The 17,855-nt window shown below is 40.7% G+C and overlaps 1 protein-coding gene across 2 annotated transcripts in view; it reads right to left on the bottom strand.

The window, feature by feature from the left end:
- Positions 1-11,098, bottom strand: part of Ppp1cb (protein phosphatase 1 catalytic subunit beta) — a 34,857-nt gene extending 23,759 nt beyond the window's left edge. Inside the window, exons 1-2 of one of the 2 annotated variants that reach the window (XM_041631072.1) lie at positions 11,061-11,098; positions 10,762-10,904 (exon numbers count right to left, since the gene is read on the bottom strand). In XM_041631072.1, coding sequence (XP_041487006.1) covers positions 10,762-10,813 — 52 coding nt within the window. In that variant the 5' untranslated portion in view covers positions 10,814-10,904; positions 11,061-11,098. Of the gene's footprint in view, positions 1-10,761; positions 11,030-11,060 lie in introns of those variants that run through there. The other variant, XM_041631071.1, reaches the window with a different exon arrangement.
- Positions 11,099-17,855: the final 6,757 nt, after the last annotated feature.

Here is a 17,855-nt window from a genome sequence, read left to right as displayed (position 1 = left end):
ATTCTGTCCTACTACAGGCCAAAGTAGCTTCTTCATTCACCAATGGTAATAAAACATATTCACAGCATAGAGAGGGGCATCCTACTTCAGAAGATGGTTAGGTTCCTTGGAACTGGAGTTACAAGTAGTTGTGAGCCACTGTGCTGGACGTTGGGAACAGAACATGGATCATATGCAAGGGCAGCAAGTGCTCATAATTGCTGAACAACCTTTCCAACCCCTGTCTTTTTATATGTATCTGTAAGGTTATAAATAGATGTTAATGTCTTTGTAGTTTAGATCACTACTAAAACAATCTAGCCTAGAAATTTAAGGTGTTTCAATACAAATCCATTTTCTCGAACAATAATATTTTCTATTTTTCTATCAGTTGAGCTAAACTTTTCATCTAAGCCTTTACATTTATTAGCATAAAGTTACTTATATCTTATTGTCCTTCAACAAGAGTCCTACTTCTCTCTGAAGTATGGCAGGCATCAGGTCTTTTCACCCCTTAACATAATAGTTTGGAATACTACCCCTTTCAGGGTCACAGCACAAGTCACTAGACTTGGATACAAACATTTAAAAGACAATACTCAACTATTCCAATCATCTTCTAAAGCATTTATTTTCCTCTAGCACAATCACAATCACATGTGTTCATCTCTGCTCTATACTAGTACCCTTAGTACTATTGTTTCCTTTATCTTTACTGATATTAAGTCTTTCTAGACACATAAACTTTTAATCTTTTCATCAAGAGGATACTTACTTTCTGCTACTGTTTCTTTCTACTTTGATAAAATCCTTATTCCACTGTCTGAACCAGCTTGCTTTTGTGTATGAGGGCCAGAGGATAACTCGGGGTGGCATTTTCCATGTGCTGTCCATTTCCTCTGGCCTAGAACTTGCCAAGTAGGTTAAATTAACTGACCAGTGATTCCCCAAGCCCTTCTCTGTATCCCTAGTGCTGGGATTACAGGCCCACACCACCATACGAAGTTAGTTTATTATGCAAACTTTCTGTGTCTCCTACTCAGATCTTCTCGAAAGCTTACTGAGATATCTTCACAGGCCAATTGTGTGATATCTTTCATCCTCAATTTCCAACCATTTGAGTGTTTCCTGTTTGTTTGTTCTACCAGGTACTAAAGCTATAGTAGTACACTATGGGGATAAGGTTTTCTCTATGTCTTTTTAGGTCTAGTGACTTTAGATTTTTGTGTTGGACTTATTTTTAAGACATAAATATTTATTTCTGTTGAATTTATCATGAAAGCACTAATATTCTTCATTATCTCTAGTGACACTGAAGTTTACAGCTTCACCTAGCATTGTCAACCCAGGCCTCATTTGAGTAATGTGTACATGACACAGTTTTCCCATTTTTGTATTTATCTGTTTTTCTTTTTTATTTAACTAAAACTCTGTTTGCATTTGGGTGTTTTCCCTATATGCATACCTGCGTACCACTGTGTGCCTGCTTCCTACAGAGGCCAAAGAGGGTGTGGATCCCTGAGACTGGAGCTACAGATGATTATTATCCACCTCATGGATGTTGGGAATTAAACGCAGGTCCTCTGGAAGAGCAGCCAGTGCTTTTAAATGCTAAGTCTTCTCTCTAGTCACCCCCCCCACTGTGTTCCTAAATTTAAAATGTCTTTATATTCAATATGTAAATTTCTGAGTTTTCTCTACCTGTCCCCGCTCCCTTAATTTAATGAGAAAGGGCCTCAGTATTTATGTCTGACTACCCTGAAACTTACTAAGTAGACCAGGATGATCTTCAGCTTTGGTTGATACTTCTGCTTGCCAACTGCTGGAATGATCTTAATTTCAATGTTTGTTTCTTTTACATTTACTATGGTTTCTGACAAAAATCAGGTGGTTGCAACCTGTCATGTGGGTGCTGGGAATCGAACCTCTGAAGAGCAGCCCTGCTCTTAACCACTGACCCATCTCAATTTTCTGAGCTCCGATGTGTCTTTATTTTTGCTTTTAGTGGTGAAGAATATCCTTAGTATAATTGGAATTCTAGGTAAGCATCCTCTTTTTTTGCCACTCTAAAAAAACCATTCTGTTTGGGCTTTAGTAGTTTAAGAGACAGATTGCTGTTACTTGACTGACATTACTTCGAAGCTTTGGTAGCATTCTTTTTCTTTTTCTTTGTTTTTGGTCTATTTCGTTGGTTGGTTTTGTTTTTTTAAGTCAGGATCACATTATGCTGCCCTGGCTGGCCTCAAACTCAGAATTTAACAAGTGGAGAAATTTTCAAGTGGTTCAACTGTCAGCTAAGTGAGGTAAACCACTTTACCAATGGTAGGTCAATTATGTTTGACTGGGATAATCTGTGACAATTATCTTGAGGTAAAAATTTTAAAGACTATTGGCCTGACTGAGGACACTGGGGATGATATGAACAATTTAAAAATGAGAGTGAGATGATTTTCAGTGGTTGAATTTTGGAGACAGGGTTTCTCTGTGTAGCCTTTGGCTGTCCTAGAACTTACTTTGTAGACCAGGATGGCCTCGAACTCACAGAGACCCACCTGCCTCTGTCTCCCAAGTACTGGAACTAAAGGTGTGCGCTACTACCTAGATTTACAATTCCTTTGTAATTTGTCTTTTAACATGTTATTATGTTACATATTGATTATTTCCAAATATAGAGCTAGGTGGAAGCTGCTTAGTCACACAGTAAATGGGTTTTGATATGGAAATTGCTTTTGTACTTAAGGTCTGAAGGAACTATAGTGAATTGGAAAATAATCTGAAGGTTTATGAGGATAAAGATCTTGCTTATTTTAACTTTTGATAGCATGGTAAACAAAGGTGCTATTATCAAAATGACTTACACTATGTTTACAAACTGTAGTGGGGCGTTCTTACAATTTTAAGTTGAACTTATATGTAGCATTAAGTGCTGGGTAGTGAGGTCACATGTACACCTGTATTCAGACACTCTGCAGTCTGACACGGGGGCATCTTGAAGTTAAAGTGAGCATGGATTACATATCAAGACCCTAACACTATCCTGTACTCAATAATGATTAAGAAGAATAATTTTCATGGGTTGAAGAACTTAGCAGTTATAGCCATGTGCTGCTTGGTCTTGCAGGTCTTCTTGGTTCCTAGCACCCAGCTCGCTGCTGCTGCAGTGCTAAGGGTCCCATACCTCTGGTTCCCATGGTACCTACACTCATGTGCTCATAGCTACACAGACATAAGTATATGCATAATTTTAAAAATTTAAATAATTTTCATTCAGAAAAATTTTATCATTAAACAAAATCAAAGTTACAATCTATTACTGATATAATCACAAAACTAAAACTGAATGAGATCATGAAAGCAAATGAAGTTGGTTATTGATATTCTTGGCTTGAAAACATGATAAGGTACCTTTTCTGTAGAACATCTGTATCAAAAGACTTTAAAGACAGCTAAGGTTTTTTCCCCCCTCCCTGTTTTATGTGGTTTTTCACTACCATCAGTTGTATCATTTAGCAGATTCTGATATAGGTTATACTGAATTGTTTTTTCTCAGCTTCTTTGAAAACATTTTTTCCTGTATTTCCACAATGACTATCCTACAAGCTAACTTTGGAGTCACTTTGGTTTGAACACTTGCTCCTCCAACCAATTATCATGTTAGTAACATGTGTCACCTAGTCAAGGGTAAGAAAAATCACTCAAAGGGGCTGGAGAGATGGCTCAGAGGTTAAGAGTACTAACTGCTCTCTTCTGGAGGTCCTGAGTTCAATTCTCAGCAACCACATAATGACTCACACCCATCTGTAATGAGATCTGGTGTCCTATTTTGCAGGCAGAACACTGCATACATAATAAATCTTTAAAAAAAATAAAATTAAAAAAGGGTCCCGGGTTTCTTTGGGAACACCTTTTTAAAAGAGAAAAACTACTCAAGGCTGGGAGTGGTGGCACACGCCTTTAATACCAACACTCGGGAGACAGAGGCAGGTGGACCATTGAGTTCAGGGCCAGCCTGGTCTACAAAGTGAGTTATGGGACAGCCAGAGCTATTACACAGAGAAATCCGGTCTCCAAAAAGTATAAATGTGTTCTAAGAAATGAACACGCTCAATTAAAATCATATACTTAGCCAGGTGGTGGTGGAGCACACCTTTAATCCCAGCACTTGGGAGGCAGTGGCAGGTGGGTCTCCATGAGTTCAAGTACAGCCTGGTCTACAGAGCGAGTTCTAGGACAGTCAAGGGCTGTTACACAGAGAAACCCTGTCTCCAAAAATCAAAAAACCACTAAAAATCATCTCACTCTCATTGAGACCAGCCTGTTCTACAGAGCTTGTACCAGGACAGGCTCCAAAGCTACATAGAGAAACCCTGCCTCAAAAAGCAAAAACAAACAAACAAAAAGATCATACACTTATAGACTACTGTTAGCATTTGGCAGCTCCTATCTGTGTGAAAGGGCATCTTTCAAGATTAAATTCACAAAATCTCGTTACAGATCAGTATCAACAGATGAGCACTTACAATCAAATTTTATGACCAACATTGAAACCACTTACTTGAATCTTAAAATGTTGAATTCTATCCAAAAGAATTCCATCCCAGTAATTACAAAAAACAAACAAAATAACAACCTGCCAAATTGTACTCACTACCATATTACAATTTTATTTGTTTGAAAAATTTCCAATACAGGTTTGTCTTTTAAACTAAAAAGGACCTGTGATGTGTCTCCGTGGAATCTTCCATGCACACTAATGTTTATCTTTCACTAACCATCACCTGTACTTTCTAAGTTACTCAAGACTCCCTTCTCTGAAACAGAGGACAGCAAGAAAACAAAAAGAACCAATTCGATCAGCTTTACATGTGTGCCTCACGAAATCTCAGTAATCTTCACTAACTACTGATATTTTTCTCTTCCATTTATGCCACTCCTCCCCTCTTCACCCCATCACTAACTAATGTCAGTTAATCTAGATTTCCTAAATTCTGCATAGGTGCTCCCTCTGAGCACAAAGGTCTACTAGCAACCAAAAATAAAACTTTACAGTGTTTTTCATGAATCCTCAAAAAGATTTGTGATACACTGTAAGTAAAAGCCATGCCCCTGTACACTGGCAAAACAGTGTAGTACAAAGAGTAAAGAATGTTGATAAACAGGTTGGGATGAAATAGTTCAGGAATAAATAAGTACCCAGCTCAAAGCATGAACTCCTGAATTATTTTGACATCTGTTTGAGGGGACAAAAGCAATATGCTGAAAATGGTTGGCACTTTGACACACACCAGGTCAGAGCTATCAACTACTGAGAATCCTGTGTTCACTGCCATGCAATTCAGTAAAACATTGTGATAAAACCAGTAAAAATGATCAATTAAGCCCAGCTCTTGCAATTACGTCTTTAATCATCTATGAGAAAAGGCAAAGTATCCAAACATATGTCTGCTGCAATACAACACAGTAATTGTCTCAAAGAAAAGCACGAGACTGACAAACTACTGCTACCAGACTTACATAATTAACACTCTCAAAAACAAACAACACCCTGCCATGGCAAAGAAAATAGTTCTTTTGTAGCCAATGATAAAATTCAAGATTTCAGTGTAAAAATTTAAATACTGGAAACTTTGTATCTATTCTCATAGCTCATCCAGTCTTAAGGTCTCTTCTGATGAGACTTCCATGGTTAACAAATAGAATTCTTGGATCTGTTGACATTTAACTATATAATTCAGCTGAACCATTTTCCAAATGACCAATGTCTATTACCAAATCACGCATAGGGCTTCACTATCTTTACGGATCCTACTTTGTCTAGAGAAAACAAGATCTGAAATGGTTATTTACTGGAAGTGGTGTCCAGAGGTTAGTTATAATCTGTACCTGACCAAAACTAAATCCCAGGAGACTCAAGAGTCCAAACATACCCTGACTAAACCATTTCTTGCCTACTGACACTGAAATTAATTCTGAAATTTCAGTTTCAGAAATACTCAATGGCAGTTTAGTCATATAAAAATACCTTGATGTTTCTATTTACTGGTATGAGTGTGCCATGTGGCCAATGAGAACTAGTCTGTTAAGTGATGAATGTAGGGTATGGTGACATACATTTGTAATTCTAGTTACTTAAGGAACTAAGTCACAAGATTCAAAATTCAAGGCCTGTTTCGGATACAGGGCAAGCTCAAGGCCAGAATGGCTACTTTCTTAGCAACAATTTGTTAAAACAGAAATTAAAAGGGCTGGAGAAGTAGGGCATTTGCCTAGCATGCAAGCATAAGGTCCTTAGTTCAATCTCTAGAATTTAAAAGGTGTGTATGTGTGTATGTGCGTTAACAAATTTTTTTTTTTGCTAGATGCAATTTAAGGTTTTCTTCATGAATACATTTATTTCTAAGTCCCAACCAATTCTTATCTTGAATTTGGAAACATCATAGAAAACTTCTTGGGCTAGGTTTAAGTAGCAAATTAAAAATATGTATAGATTGTTTTTCTCAAACTAGCTTCCTTTATTTGCTGGAACTAATTAACAAGGGGGTGGGGTGATCTACGACTTAGTTTAAAAAAATACCCACTATCTGTGCATACTAGACTAAACTCTCATCTAGAATAGTCAAGAGAAGGAAGTCTACCTCCAATGAGCTACTTTCAAGCTTGCTTTGATTTTTAATGGGTCCTGCCTCACGCCCACTACAGCACGCTGACTGATGCGGAGGTGGCTGAAGCAACTAGCCCTTCAACTTTTTTTTTAAAAATTGTTGGGCTTGAATTTTAAGCAATTTTAACCAGTAAAAAAACTTTAGACAGTCTGCAAGTTTTTCAAAACGCTAAACAGAGTTATCATTTGACAAGGCAATTCCATTCGCAACAATACACTAAAGGGGACTGAAAGTCTAGGTCCCTGCAAAAACCTGAACCCAGAAGTTGAGAGCAGTGCTGTCCACAATGGTCAAAAGAGAAAACAACTGAAACAGCCATCAACCAGTGACTACTTCTGAAAATTGGCACATAGACACAATGGAGTATTATCTAGCCATGAAAGGAATGAAGTACTAATACATTTTACAACATGGATGAAACTTAAGAAACATTAAAGAGGCCCAGGAATCTTTGATTTCAGCAGCATCTCTGTGAGTTTGAGGCCAGCTAAGGCTACATAGTGACAACTTGTCTCAAAAATTTTTTAAAGAAGGAAAGAAACTAGTTACAAAAGACCACATCATATACACTTTCATTTACATAAAATGTGCACAAACTGGCAAATCCATGGAGACAGATGAAGGGGAAAAAGAGAACAGGGTTTTTTTTGGGATATGTGTGTGAAAATACTCTAAAACTGACTGTGGTGACAGCTGCAAAACATTGTGACCACACTAAAAATCACTAACATGCCAGCAATAGGCAAGCCCTATGGTATGTGAATTGCATCTCATAAAGCTGTCATTAAAAGCCAAGGTTTGGTGCTGGAGACATGGCTCAGCAGTTAAGAGCCTCTGAGGGCACCATTTGATTCTCCTCCCCAATGCATAGTAGTTCTATTTATCCCTTCTGACTTCTTCCAAAATAAACAGCATTTATAATGGGATCTAAAGCCCCCAGGGGATTCCCGCTTCCTCTCAAATACCTAGAGTAAACAACTAAATTTATTTTATTTTTTTTATTATTATTATTATTTTTTTTGGTTTTTCGAGACAGGGTTTCTCTGTGGCTTTGGAGCCTGTCCTGGAACTAGCTCTTGTAGACCAGGCTGGTCTCGAACTCACAGAGATCCGCCTGCCTCTGCCTCCTGAGTGCTGGGATTAAAGGCGTGCACCACCACCGCCCGGCTAAACAACTAATTTTAGCAAAAATCCTTTCCTGGGCTTTCTAGCTTACCTATACTAACTAGCCTTAATTTAAATAATCAACCAGTTAAGATAAACCACAAGAATATTGTGAGCTATGCTACAGGATCATTACAAGTGACAGAACAGTAGTTGTTTTTCATTTTAAGAAAAACTTAAAGCAAAATAAAATAATAGAGAAACATGCACCTTCTAAATAATGCACCAGTACTCTTATATTATACTAAATAATAGTATAATTTATTTAAATGTCCTTAAGGTTCTGTGAAATCATAACATCAAATAAACCCATAAAATGTACTTACTAAAAGTACATGTGCCTAACTAGCAATCAAATATAGTTTCTATATCTTTTTTTTTTTTTAAGGAATATACCATGACACAGAGCAAGCATTTTAAAACGTGACTAGATCCAGGTCATTTTTTTCCCTTAATACAGAAAGTTTTACAAAGACAAGTTTTTTTTTCCTTTTGTTGTGTTTTAGTGACCTAGAATTTGCTATGTAGACCAGGCTGGCCACAAACTCAGAAAGATCTGCCTGCTTTTGCCTACTCAGGGCTGGGATTAATGACATAAACCAGCCACATCTTTTGCCCAGCCCAAAGCACACTTAACTGACAGATAACACTGCATATTTTTAGGTACAACATAATGTTTTTAAGTGTATATATACTGGTTGAACATATTGAATTCACAAATTTTATCTCACAAGGCTATCATATTTGTGCTTAGAGCTCAGACCATATGTTCTCTTCACGTTTTTCAATACAACAACCACTAACCTTGCTATGATAGAAGTCTTCTTAAATTTATTCTAACTATAATAATGTATCTTTTACTGGTCCAATTTTAATGTTATTTTCACTTAGGACACAAAAAAAATAGAAGTTACTCTGCTAGACAACTTTGCAAAATAGCATCCCTTGGATGAGTTAAATTAGCACGAAACAAAAGTTGACAAAAAAATTAACATTAAAAATACTCATTAGAAAATCCAAGTCTTTGACAATTATTTGAACAGGATTGGATTTGGGGAGGAAGGGAGGGACTGGTAATATTTCAGAGTAACGGAGATGTCAAGGAAAATAATCTTCAATTGGATAAAAAAATGTAAAAAAAAACTAATAAACTATCTTCAACATCAGAAGAGCAAGAAGGCTAGAAAATGCTGAACTCGCTTGTTTATACTGAGCTCCCTGAGTGGAGATTTGTCTTATCTTTGAATTCTTGGTGCCTGGCACAGGAATCAATAAACACTTGCTATATTAGAAAAAAAGAACAATGTATCTTGACAAGAATTCTTACCCCAAAAGGGGGGTGGACTGAAGCTAGAAGAAGCAAGTATTAGGTTGCTTTCCCCCTTTTCTCTACAACTTTCACCCAACTAGTTAAAGCGTCTGTAATCACATAAAGGTACATTTGATTTAAAGGGCTCTAGATCAGTTTAAAATACATGAATCGCTATCAGGTGTTTATGAAAAATTTTAAATGAAAATAAGCTGAGATACAGTCAAATTTAAACTTAATGTAAAATTTAAAGTAGATGAAAACAGCGGCAGGCTTAAATTCCCTTTCGCCGAAGACTAACAAGATATAAAATTTTTAAATAACTCTATTTCCCTTATGGAGCTAGTCATGCACTATAAGCATAAATTTTTTTCTAAACAAATTTCTCATAGACCCAGCAAGATACTCCTATCAGTTATAAAGACAACAAAGTCCCGAGTAGTGAACACAGCAAGCACCAGGGGGCCTCCCAGGAATAACTTGATACTAAAGGAAAAGGTAAATAAGAAGGAGTTCCTGGTTTAAAAAAAAAAAAGGCAACTTCTGCTGCTGGATAGCTTTAATATCTGAAGCAAATATACAAAGGTTTTTACAGCTGATAGAAGCGTTGTACTTTAGTTGAAAAAGTCCCTACACAAACGTCTTTGGTAAACTTCCAAACATATGCAAACTGCTTCGCTATAGTAAACAAAAGCAGTACACAGGCATTCATTAGGTGTCCGACAAGAGGACTCTTAATCATTCAAAGAGACAATTCTTTTTCTTTTTACAAACTCCCCAAACAATTAGCGACGACGCGAATTTTAGAGTAAAAGGGTTCTTTTGACCAAGACCCGCCTTTAACTTTAAACAGTATCCCACAACAGATCAATCCGTTTAACTACTGGTCTCTCCATCAAGTCTTTTCTCATGTTCCCACCAATACAAAACTAATCAATAAAAAGCATGAGAGCCCGAAACTTCAAATGCTGCGAAGACTTGTAAAAATACCTTTTAAGCCCAGGAGAGGCTGTTACAACAAACATTTACTAAGTTTGTGCAGAAATTAAACTCAGCTCAAACATGTTATAATTTTAAGCCCCCCCCCCATTATAACCCCCTTTCGGCTCCACGTATTCTCGCGTATCGTATTTCTAACGGACATCTCCAAACCGATACAATACTTTTACTATTTTTTTTGTACGCCAGACAATAAATGGTAAACTATTCATCCTATCCTCTCCTTACGCCGTTCTAGAGCATCCAGTTAAAAAAAAAATTGCAAACGATCCGAGCCGCGGATCGTTTCTTTTTCTTTCTCTCTCTTTTCTTTCTTTTTTTATGGTAAAATTCACTACCGGAACGACAATCGGAGGCAGCCAAGGGCAACCAACGCACAAAGAGAACAGAGAAGAAATACACATTCCACGGACACACAATGCGCAGCGGCAGGCATCGTCGCCCCTTCTAGGGAAGGGTTAGCGGAGTCCCGCCGCCTCCCGGGAAGGCTGTCCCCGCCGAGGGGGCCCGGGCCTCGGACCGGCCTCTCCGCCGGCCCGCCCGCCATCCCGCGCTCCGGGGCTTCCGGGGCCACCTAGCCCGCCCGCCCGCCCTCTTGCCCGGGCTCGGCTCGAGCGGGAAGAGCCCCGGGACCGGCGCCGCACTCACCCTCCAGCAGGCGGGTGATAAGGCTGTCCACGTTCAGCTCCCCGTCCGCCATCTTGTCGGCAGCAGACTCTCCTCCCCGCAGCGGGAACAAGGGCTTCTCGGCGGTGGCGGCGGTGGTGGCGGCAGCGGCTCCGCGTTCTCACCTACGAGTCACGCGGCGTTTCGACCCCGGCTCCAACTCCCCCTGGGCGCGGGCCGGGCCCTCCCCCCACCCCTCCCCGCCGAGCAGCGAGGGCGCGCTCACACGCCCGGCGAAACCCACTAGAAATAAATAAATAAACAAGCGGGGCCCCACGAACCGGGCCGCGTCAGACCCCAGCCGCCACCGCCGCCGCCTCCTCCTCCTCCTCCTCCTCCTGCTGCTCGGCACCGCCCAGCTCCGCAATGCTCGCCGGCGCCGCGGGTAGCCCCGCCCCCAGCGTCACTCCCTCCCCCTCCGCCCTGCACCCGCCTCGCTGCCGCGCTGAGCCGTGCGCACGCACGCGCGCCACGTCCCCCTCCCCGCGGCTCCTGCTCCGGGCCTTCGCCTCCGCCGCAGCTACCGCGCAGGTGCGGCTTCCTCCCGCGCCCGGTCCGCTGCGCCCGACTGTCGCGACTGCGCAGGCGCAGGGCGGAGCCAGCCTTGCAGCGCCGGAGTGAAAGCGGAGCCCGCGTAGGCACGAATGACCTTCCTCTTTTCTCCTACCTAGGGCTTGGGGTTTCCGTAGTTAGTGATAGCGTTCCTCCCGCCTTGCTTTCTTTTCTTGGCTTCATTTACCGCTTTTGCAAACAATTCCTCATGTTTCCGCTAATCCGGAGACGTGCGCTGCTGTTACCCTTGTTGGAAACCCAGGTGTGTTGTAAGCAGAAGGAGACTTTTCTGTTGAAAACTACTGACATTGCAAATGAGGGGGTTCCTTATTTTTTTTTTTACCAGAGTGGCTGACTCTCCAGGTGGCCCTGGGTGAAACAGCATCAAAGTGGACCCCGGTCCGCAGTAATAAGATTTTATACGCTCCCTCCCGGTTTCTGCTTCTGTAGCCCTTTCATCACATCTAACATCTTCATACGCGCTAGATACCACTTTTCTGTAGTGTGTTTCTGTTCTTTGCTTGATAATATTGCGTAGTCTTCTTATCTTGTGATAGTTTAAACATTTTTCTTCTGCACTTGGTTTCTAGGGGATAAAATCACACGCATTGGGCTTGACACCCATCTAATCCCTGCACACACTTGGGAGGTCGAGGCAGAAGATTCCGAAGCTCAAGGTCATCGTCAACTACAAAACAGGCGGGGCAGCTTGTGCTAAAGGAGTTCCTGTCTCAAGAAACCAACCAAAGACATCACATTGATCTTTGTGTCTGCACCATCCACTAAGTATCTGGGTCATACAAGACAGGGAGAAATAGAAACTCAGGAACTTGGAAAGGTTCGTTGTTTACCGTTCCTTCACCAAAGGACGAAAGAGTAGCCACGGGAAAGATTTAAGCAAAAATTTGAGGAGGTCAGGTCAAAGCTTTTTAGTTTTTGTTTTGTTTTTCGAGACAGGGTTTCTCTGTAGCCCTGGCTGTCTTGGATCTCGTTCTGCAGACCAGGCTGGCCTCCAACTCACAGAGATCCACCTGCTTCTGCCTCCGAAGTGCTGGAATTAAAGGAGTACACCGCCACCACCACCGGCCAGGTCAAAACTTTTAACTATTCCCAAGTGTGTGCTTCCTGCCTCCACCTCCCCCAACTCAGACTTCATGATGTTGAGAGCGCAAGGCCATGTGTGCTTTCCTTGATCACACAGCGAAACACTTACTGAGATCATGTGTCCTGGTCCTACTGTATATGTCATACAGCAACATCTCATTTAACCCTTACAGCAAGTCCTAGGTGGCAGGTGCCGTTATTTCCTCTACTTGTGGGTAAGACTGTCTGAGACGCTAAATGGGTTAGTTGCCTCAAGTAACAAACATCACAGCTGGAATTCAAACCCAGGAATCTAGTGCTATAATATGTACTAAATTGCAATATTCTTTCTCAAACGTGCATATGCTTTGACACAAACTTGGAGAATAGAAACTAAGGTGTGTGCATGTGTTGTTTTAGAAAAAACATTATCAGTCGGGCGATGGTGGTGCACGCCTTTAATCCCAGCACTCGGGAGGCAGAGGCAGGCGGATCTCTGTGAGTTCGAGACCAGCCTGGTCTACAGAGCTAGTTCCAGGACAGGCTCCAAAGCCACAGAGAAACCCTGTCTCGAAAAAAAAAAAAAAAAAACCAAAGAAAAAACATTATCAAGTCAAGTTCTTTACATGTCCAGATGAATGCTCGAATTTGCTTTTAAAAAAAACCTTTAGTTTTTTTCTATATTTTAATTTAGCCTTTGTATTGATGCTAGTGTATATTACACCGGCTCTGAAGTAATCTGTGAAAACTAGCAGTTTGCATTCCCCAAAATTTTAGAGGTAAAGACATGATGGCTCATTTTCATTATATTTTATTTAAGTCTACTTTATTTATACCCAACTTTATTCCAGAAGAAAGGGTATAAGTTAATTTAAATAAATGCTTCCAGTTGGGGTAAATTAAAAAAAAAAACACAGGGCCTGGAGAAATGTATAGTGATATTTTGTTTGTGTTTTAATAAAGCTTGCCTGAAGATCACAGTGCAGAGGCTAAGCCACTAGAGGCCAGGCAGTGGTAGCTCACATCTTTAACCCCAGTATTTGGGAGTCCCATGTCCTTAATCATAGCACTAGGGAAGTGGAGACAGGAAGGGATATGGCTGGGCAGAGAGGAAGGAGACTGGAGCCCCAATGCAGTCAGGTTTGGTGGAGACAGTTGCAGTCTGAGGATGTAATCTGAGGATGCAGTCTGAGGATGCAGTCTAAGAACAGAATTCCCCTTTGGTCTGAGCATTGTTAGAGGTAAAAGGTCTCTGGTGGCTGGCTGCACTGCTTCTCTGATCTCTCAGCTTTCACCCCTAGTATCTGGTTCCGGGTTTTATTTAAAGAACAATTAGAATTCATGCTACAGAGATGGTTCAGAGGTTAAGAGCACTGGCTACTTTTGCAGAGGGCTTGGGTTCGATTCTTAGCACCCACATGGTGACTCACAACTACCTATAACTTCAGTTCCATATTGAAAAAAAAATGAAAAAGGAAAGGACACGACTGTTCCTGGGTATGGTGGAGGAGAAGGCTTATTGGAGATAAAGGAGAGAGTGTAGCCAGAGGCAGAGATATCTGGGAGAGTCCAGGGTAGACATGACGCTGAACATAGTGAGGAGACGGGGTAGGGGGAGAGGGGAAAGAGGGGAACCAAGTGCAGCATCCAAGAGGGCAAAAGGGAACCAACCAAACACAGGAAAGAGGCTCAGGTTTCCACTCCCATCAGATTTTCCCAGTAAGAAAGAATGCATCATAGTTGGGTTTGTTTTCTTGTGGGGAGCTACATCCTTGTTTGTTTTTTCAAGTAAGAATTACAATATTTATATCTATTTTATCTTTATCATAACTAAGGAAAACTATAACTATCTATGTTTCAACTCCATCAAAGACCTAAGTAAATGAGAAGTAAGCAACTTACAAAACTCTAGAAATCACAGAGACATCTCGCTGCCTGGACAGTCACCCATATATGAGAGTAAGCAGATACAGGTAGCAGAGCGTGAGAGTCATTATGTACAGAGCTTTGTTGCTCTGACTTAATCCATTGTTCAGTTATTTGCCTAGACAGGGATTCACACAGTCAGGACTGGCTTTGAACTGCTGATTGTCCTCCTGCTGCCTCAGGAGAACTAAGACAAGATTATGTGTCACTACTCTGGCCCAGGATGGTTCTGGATTGGATGAAGCAATATTCTGGCTGTCTTCCATCAGTACTATTTCTCTCAGTCACGTCTTCAGTAGGTCTTGGGTACCTGAGTTTAATTTTAAACGTACCTGGAGGACATAGTTTTTAAAGAAACAAATGTCAAAAAACTTTTGAAGCCAGCTCAATTTAAGAAAATTGAAATATCAGAGAAAAACCAAGCTGCATCAGCGAGAAGTTACCCCTCTCAATATAGATCCCAGTATAGGTGCCCTAGGGCCAAGGTATTTTTCTTTTTTCTTTTTTTTTTTTTTCTTTTCTTGGTTTTTCAAGACAGGGTTTCTCCATGTAGCTTTTGGAGCCTGTCCTGTCACTAGTTCTTGTAGACCAGGCTGGCCTCAAACTCACGGAAATCCACCTGCCTCTGCCTTCCAAGTACTGGGATTAAAGGCATGTACCACCATCGCCCAGTTTCAAGATATTTTTCTTAAGATTTAGTTTAGATTTTATTTCAGTGCACAGATGAGGAAATAACCAGCTTGGCAAAGCTATCAGTTTCCCAAGTTATAGTGGTTTGAATGTCGATGGCTCATGTGTTTGAAGACTTGGCCCTCAGTTGGTGGAACTGTTTGGGAAGGATTAGGAGGCGTGGCCTCATTGAAGGAGGTGTGTCAGTGGGGTGAGCTTGAGATTTTAGAAGGCTCATGCTATTTGCCACTCTAAGTCTCTCTGCTCTGCATCCTGGTTGTCTTAAGAGCTCTAAGCTACTGCTTCAATGCCATGCCTGCCTGCTGCCATGCTCTCCACCATGAGTATGGACTCTAACCCTCTGAAACAGTCAGCCCCAAATTAAAGACTTTCTTCTATAAATTTCCATGATCAGGGTGTCTTACCACAGCAATAGAAAAGCAACTAAAGCCGGGTATAGTGGCTCACACCTTTAATCCCAGCACTAAGAAGGCAGAGGCAGGCAGATCTACACAGTGAGTTTCAAGACAGCCAGAGCTATCTCAAAAAACAAGCAAATGAACAAAACACTAAAAGATAGAAAAGGAAACTAGGCATGAAGCATGTCTTCAGTCATTTTAAACACTTCCCATTTCTTACATTTATACATATATATGTACTTGTAGCATACACACTATTCAAGCTTAGTCCTAAATAATTAAAGCAAATATAACCAACTGCCTTTTTCCTGACCTTGGTCAAAGACTTCTTCTTAGCCTGCCCTTCCCCCCACCCCCAAGGAAAGACAGACACACTACATGTGGGGAAGTTGATTTTCAGTGGAGCTTTTTTTTTTTTTTTTTTTTTTTTTGGTTTTTCGAGACAGGGTTTCTCTGTGGTTTTGGAGCCTGTCCTGGAACTAGCTCTTGTAGACCAGGCTGGTCTCGAACTCACAGAGATCCGCCTGCCTCTGCCTCCCGAGTGCTGGGATTAAAGGCGTGAGCCACCACCGCACTGCTCAGTGGAGCATTTTATACTTAATCTTGATCCTTCAAAATAAACTGAAAAGAAAACAAATCCCTAGTGAAAGAAGGGGTTAACTAGCCACAGGGAACTGTCAACTACAGGGCAATTAAAGTTAGGAGTGGCCGCCAGTAATGGTGAGTGTTTAATGGTTGAAGAGTTGGGTCAATGGCCATTCCTTTTTTTCCCTTCTTTTTTCCCCCCCATTCTTTTTCTCTTGGAAAGAGATTACAGAGGCAGTACTATTTAGGTCAGCCTGAGTTTGTTACAACCAACTCTGTTATCTACATATGTAAGAATGTTTCTCTTTCAGTGTTCTCACAGCTTGCTCCTTCAAACAGGGCACCAAGAGTTCACTTATAGCTACTTTTTGGTGAGAAAAAAAAATATACTAAGTGAAAGTTTGTTTCAAATAAAACACTTGCAATCTTTGGTTACTAACACAAGTTGGTCTCTTACAACCAAAATTGTTCTCTCGCCTTTTAACCTTTTCAGTTGGAGGTTAACCTGAAAGCTTTCCTAACTTTCTCTTTCATTATTTCTTTTTTTTTTTTTTTTTTTTTTTGGTTTTTCGAGACAGGGTTTCTCTGTGGTTTTGGAGCCTGTCCTGGAACTAGCTCTTGTAGACCAGGCTGGTCTCAAACTTCTTTCATTATTTCTTATCCAGGTCTTCTATTCGGTTCCATTGGTCCTCCTGTCTGTCCTTATGCCAATACCAGGCTGTTTTCAGTACTGTAGCTCTGTAGTAGAGTTTGAAGTCAGGGACTGTGATGCCTCAAGAAGTTCTTTTATTGTATAGGATTGGTTTGGCTACCCTGGGTTTTTGCTTTTCCTAATGAAGTTGAGTACCATTCTTTGAAGGTCTTTGAAGAATTTTGTTGGGATTTTGATGGGCATTGTGTTGAATCTGTAATGAACAGACTTCTAAAGTGAAATATATAATGGACTAAGTGAGTATTAACTGGATTTGATTTTGCACAAAAGGAGGTACTTTGGAAAAGTCATTGACCGCATGGGAAAATGAACACAAATGAGCTGGGTTGCAGGAAAGGAATCAGATTAAAGGTGGAAGACCAGAGTAGCTGAACAACCTTAACCAGATCCATCTTCTGACTCTGGGTGTTATTAACTACAAAAGATTCCCACCACTAAAATACTCTCATTAGTGTCTTCTACCCGTCCAGTCTTTGAGTCTAAGACACAGATGGAACCCACACATATAATAACAGTGGAAAACTGACTCCAACTTAGGAACTGCCTCAACTCCAAAAGGTCTATTGTTTTGGAACACAGACTGTACAAATGGTAAATTTCCAGATTGGTCTGCAAAAACTTATCTGATCCTTAATATAACTATAGAAAAGTGACCATAGCAGTGTGGACTTCAACCATCAGTCTTTGAAACATCAATGTAGAGCTGGGCAGTGGTGGTGCACGCCTTTAATCCCAGCACTCGGGAGGCAGAGGCAGGCAGATCTCTGTCAAGGCCAGCCTGGTCTACAAGCGCTAGTTTCAGGACCTGTCTCAAAAAAATAAAAATAAAAAAAAGAAAGAAAAGAAAAGAAAAAAAGAAAGAAACATCAATGTAAAACATTCCTCAAGGATTCTAATTTGGCATGGCAGAGAACACATTTCAGGGACACTGTGGAACAATCTTTTCTTATACTGTGAATATGTGTTGCTTTCATTGGCTTAATAAAGGGCTAAATGGCCAATCATTAGGCCGGTAGAGGTTAGACAGGACTTTCAGACAAAAAGAGCTTGGGAATGAAAAAGGGCAGAGTATATAAACATACATACAAAAAAGAAAAAGGTCAGAGTCGCCAGCCAGATATAGAGGAAGC

Source organism: Microtus oregoni, unplaced genomic scaffold (assembly GCF_018167655.1).
Source record: "Microtus oregoni isolate MIOR12 unplaced genomic scaffold, Mior012 000036F_ref0000092, whole genome shotgun sequence".
Lineage (NCBI taxonomy): Eukaryota > Metazoa > Chordata > Mammalia > Rodentia > Cricetidae > Microtus > Microtus oregoni.
The sequence above is the reverse complement of the archived record's forward strand: the minus strand, read 5'-3'. Positions and strand labels throughout refer to the sequence as shown.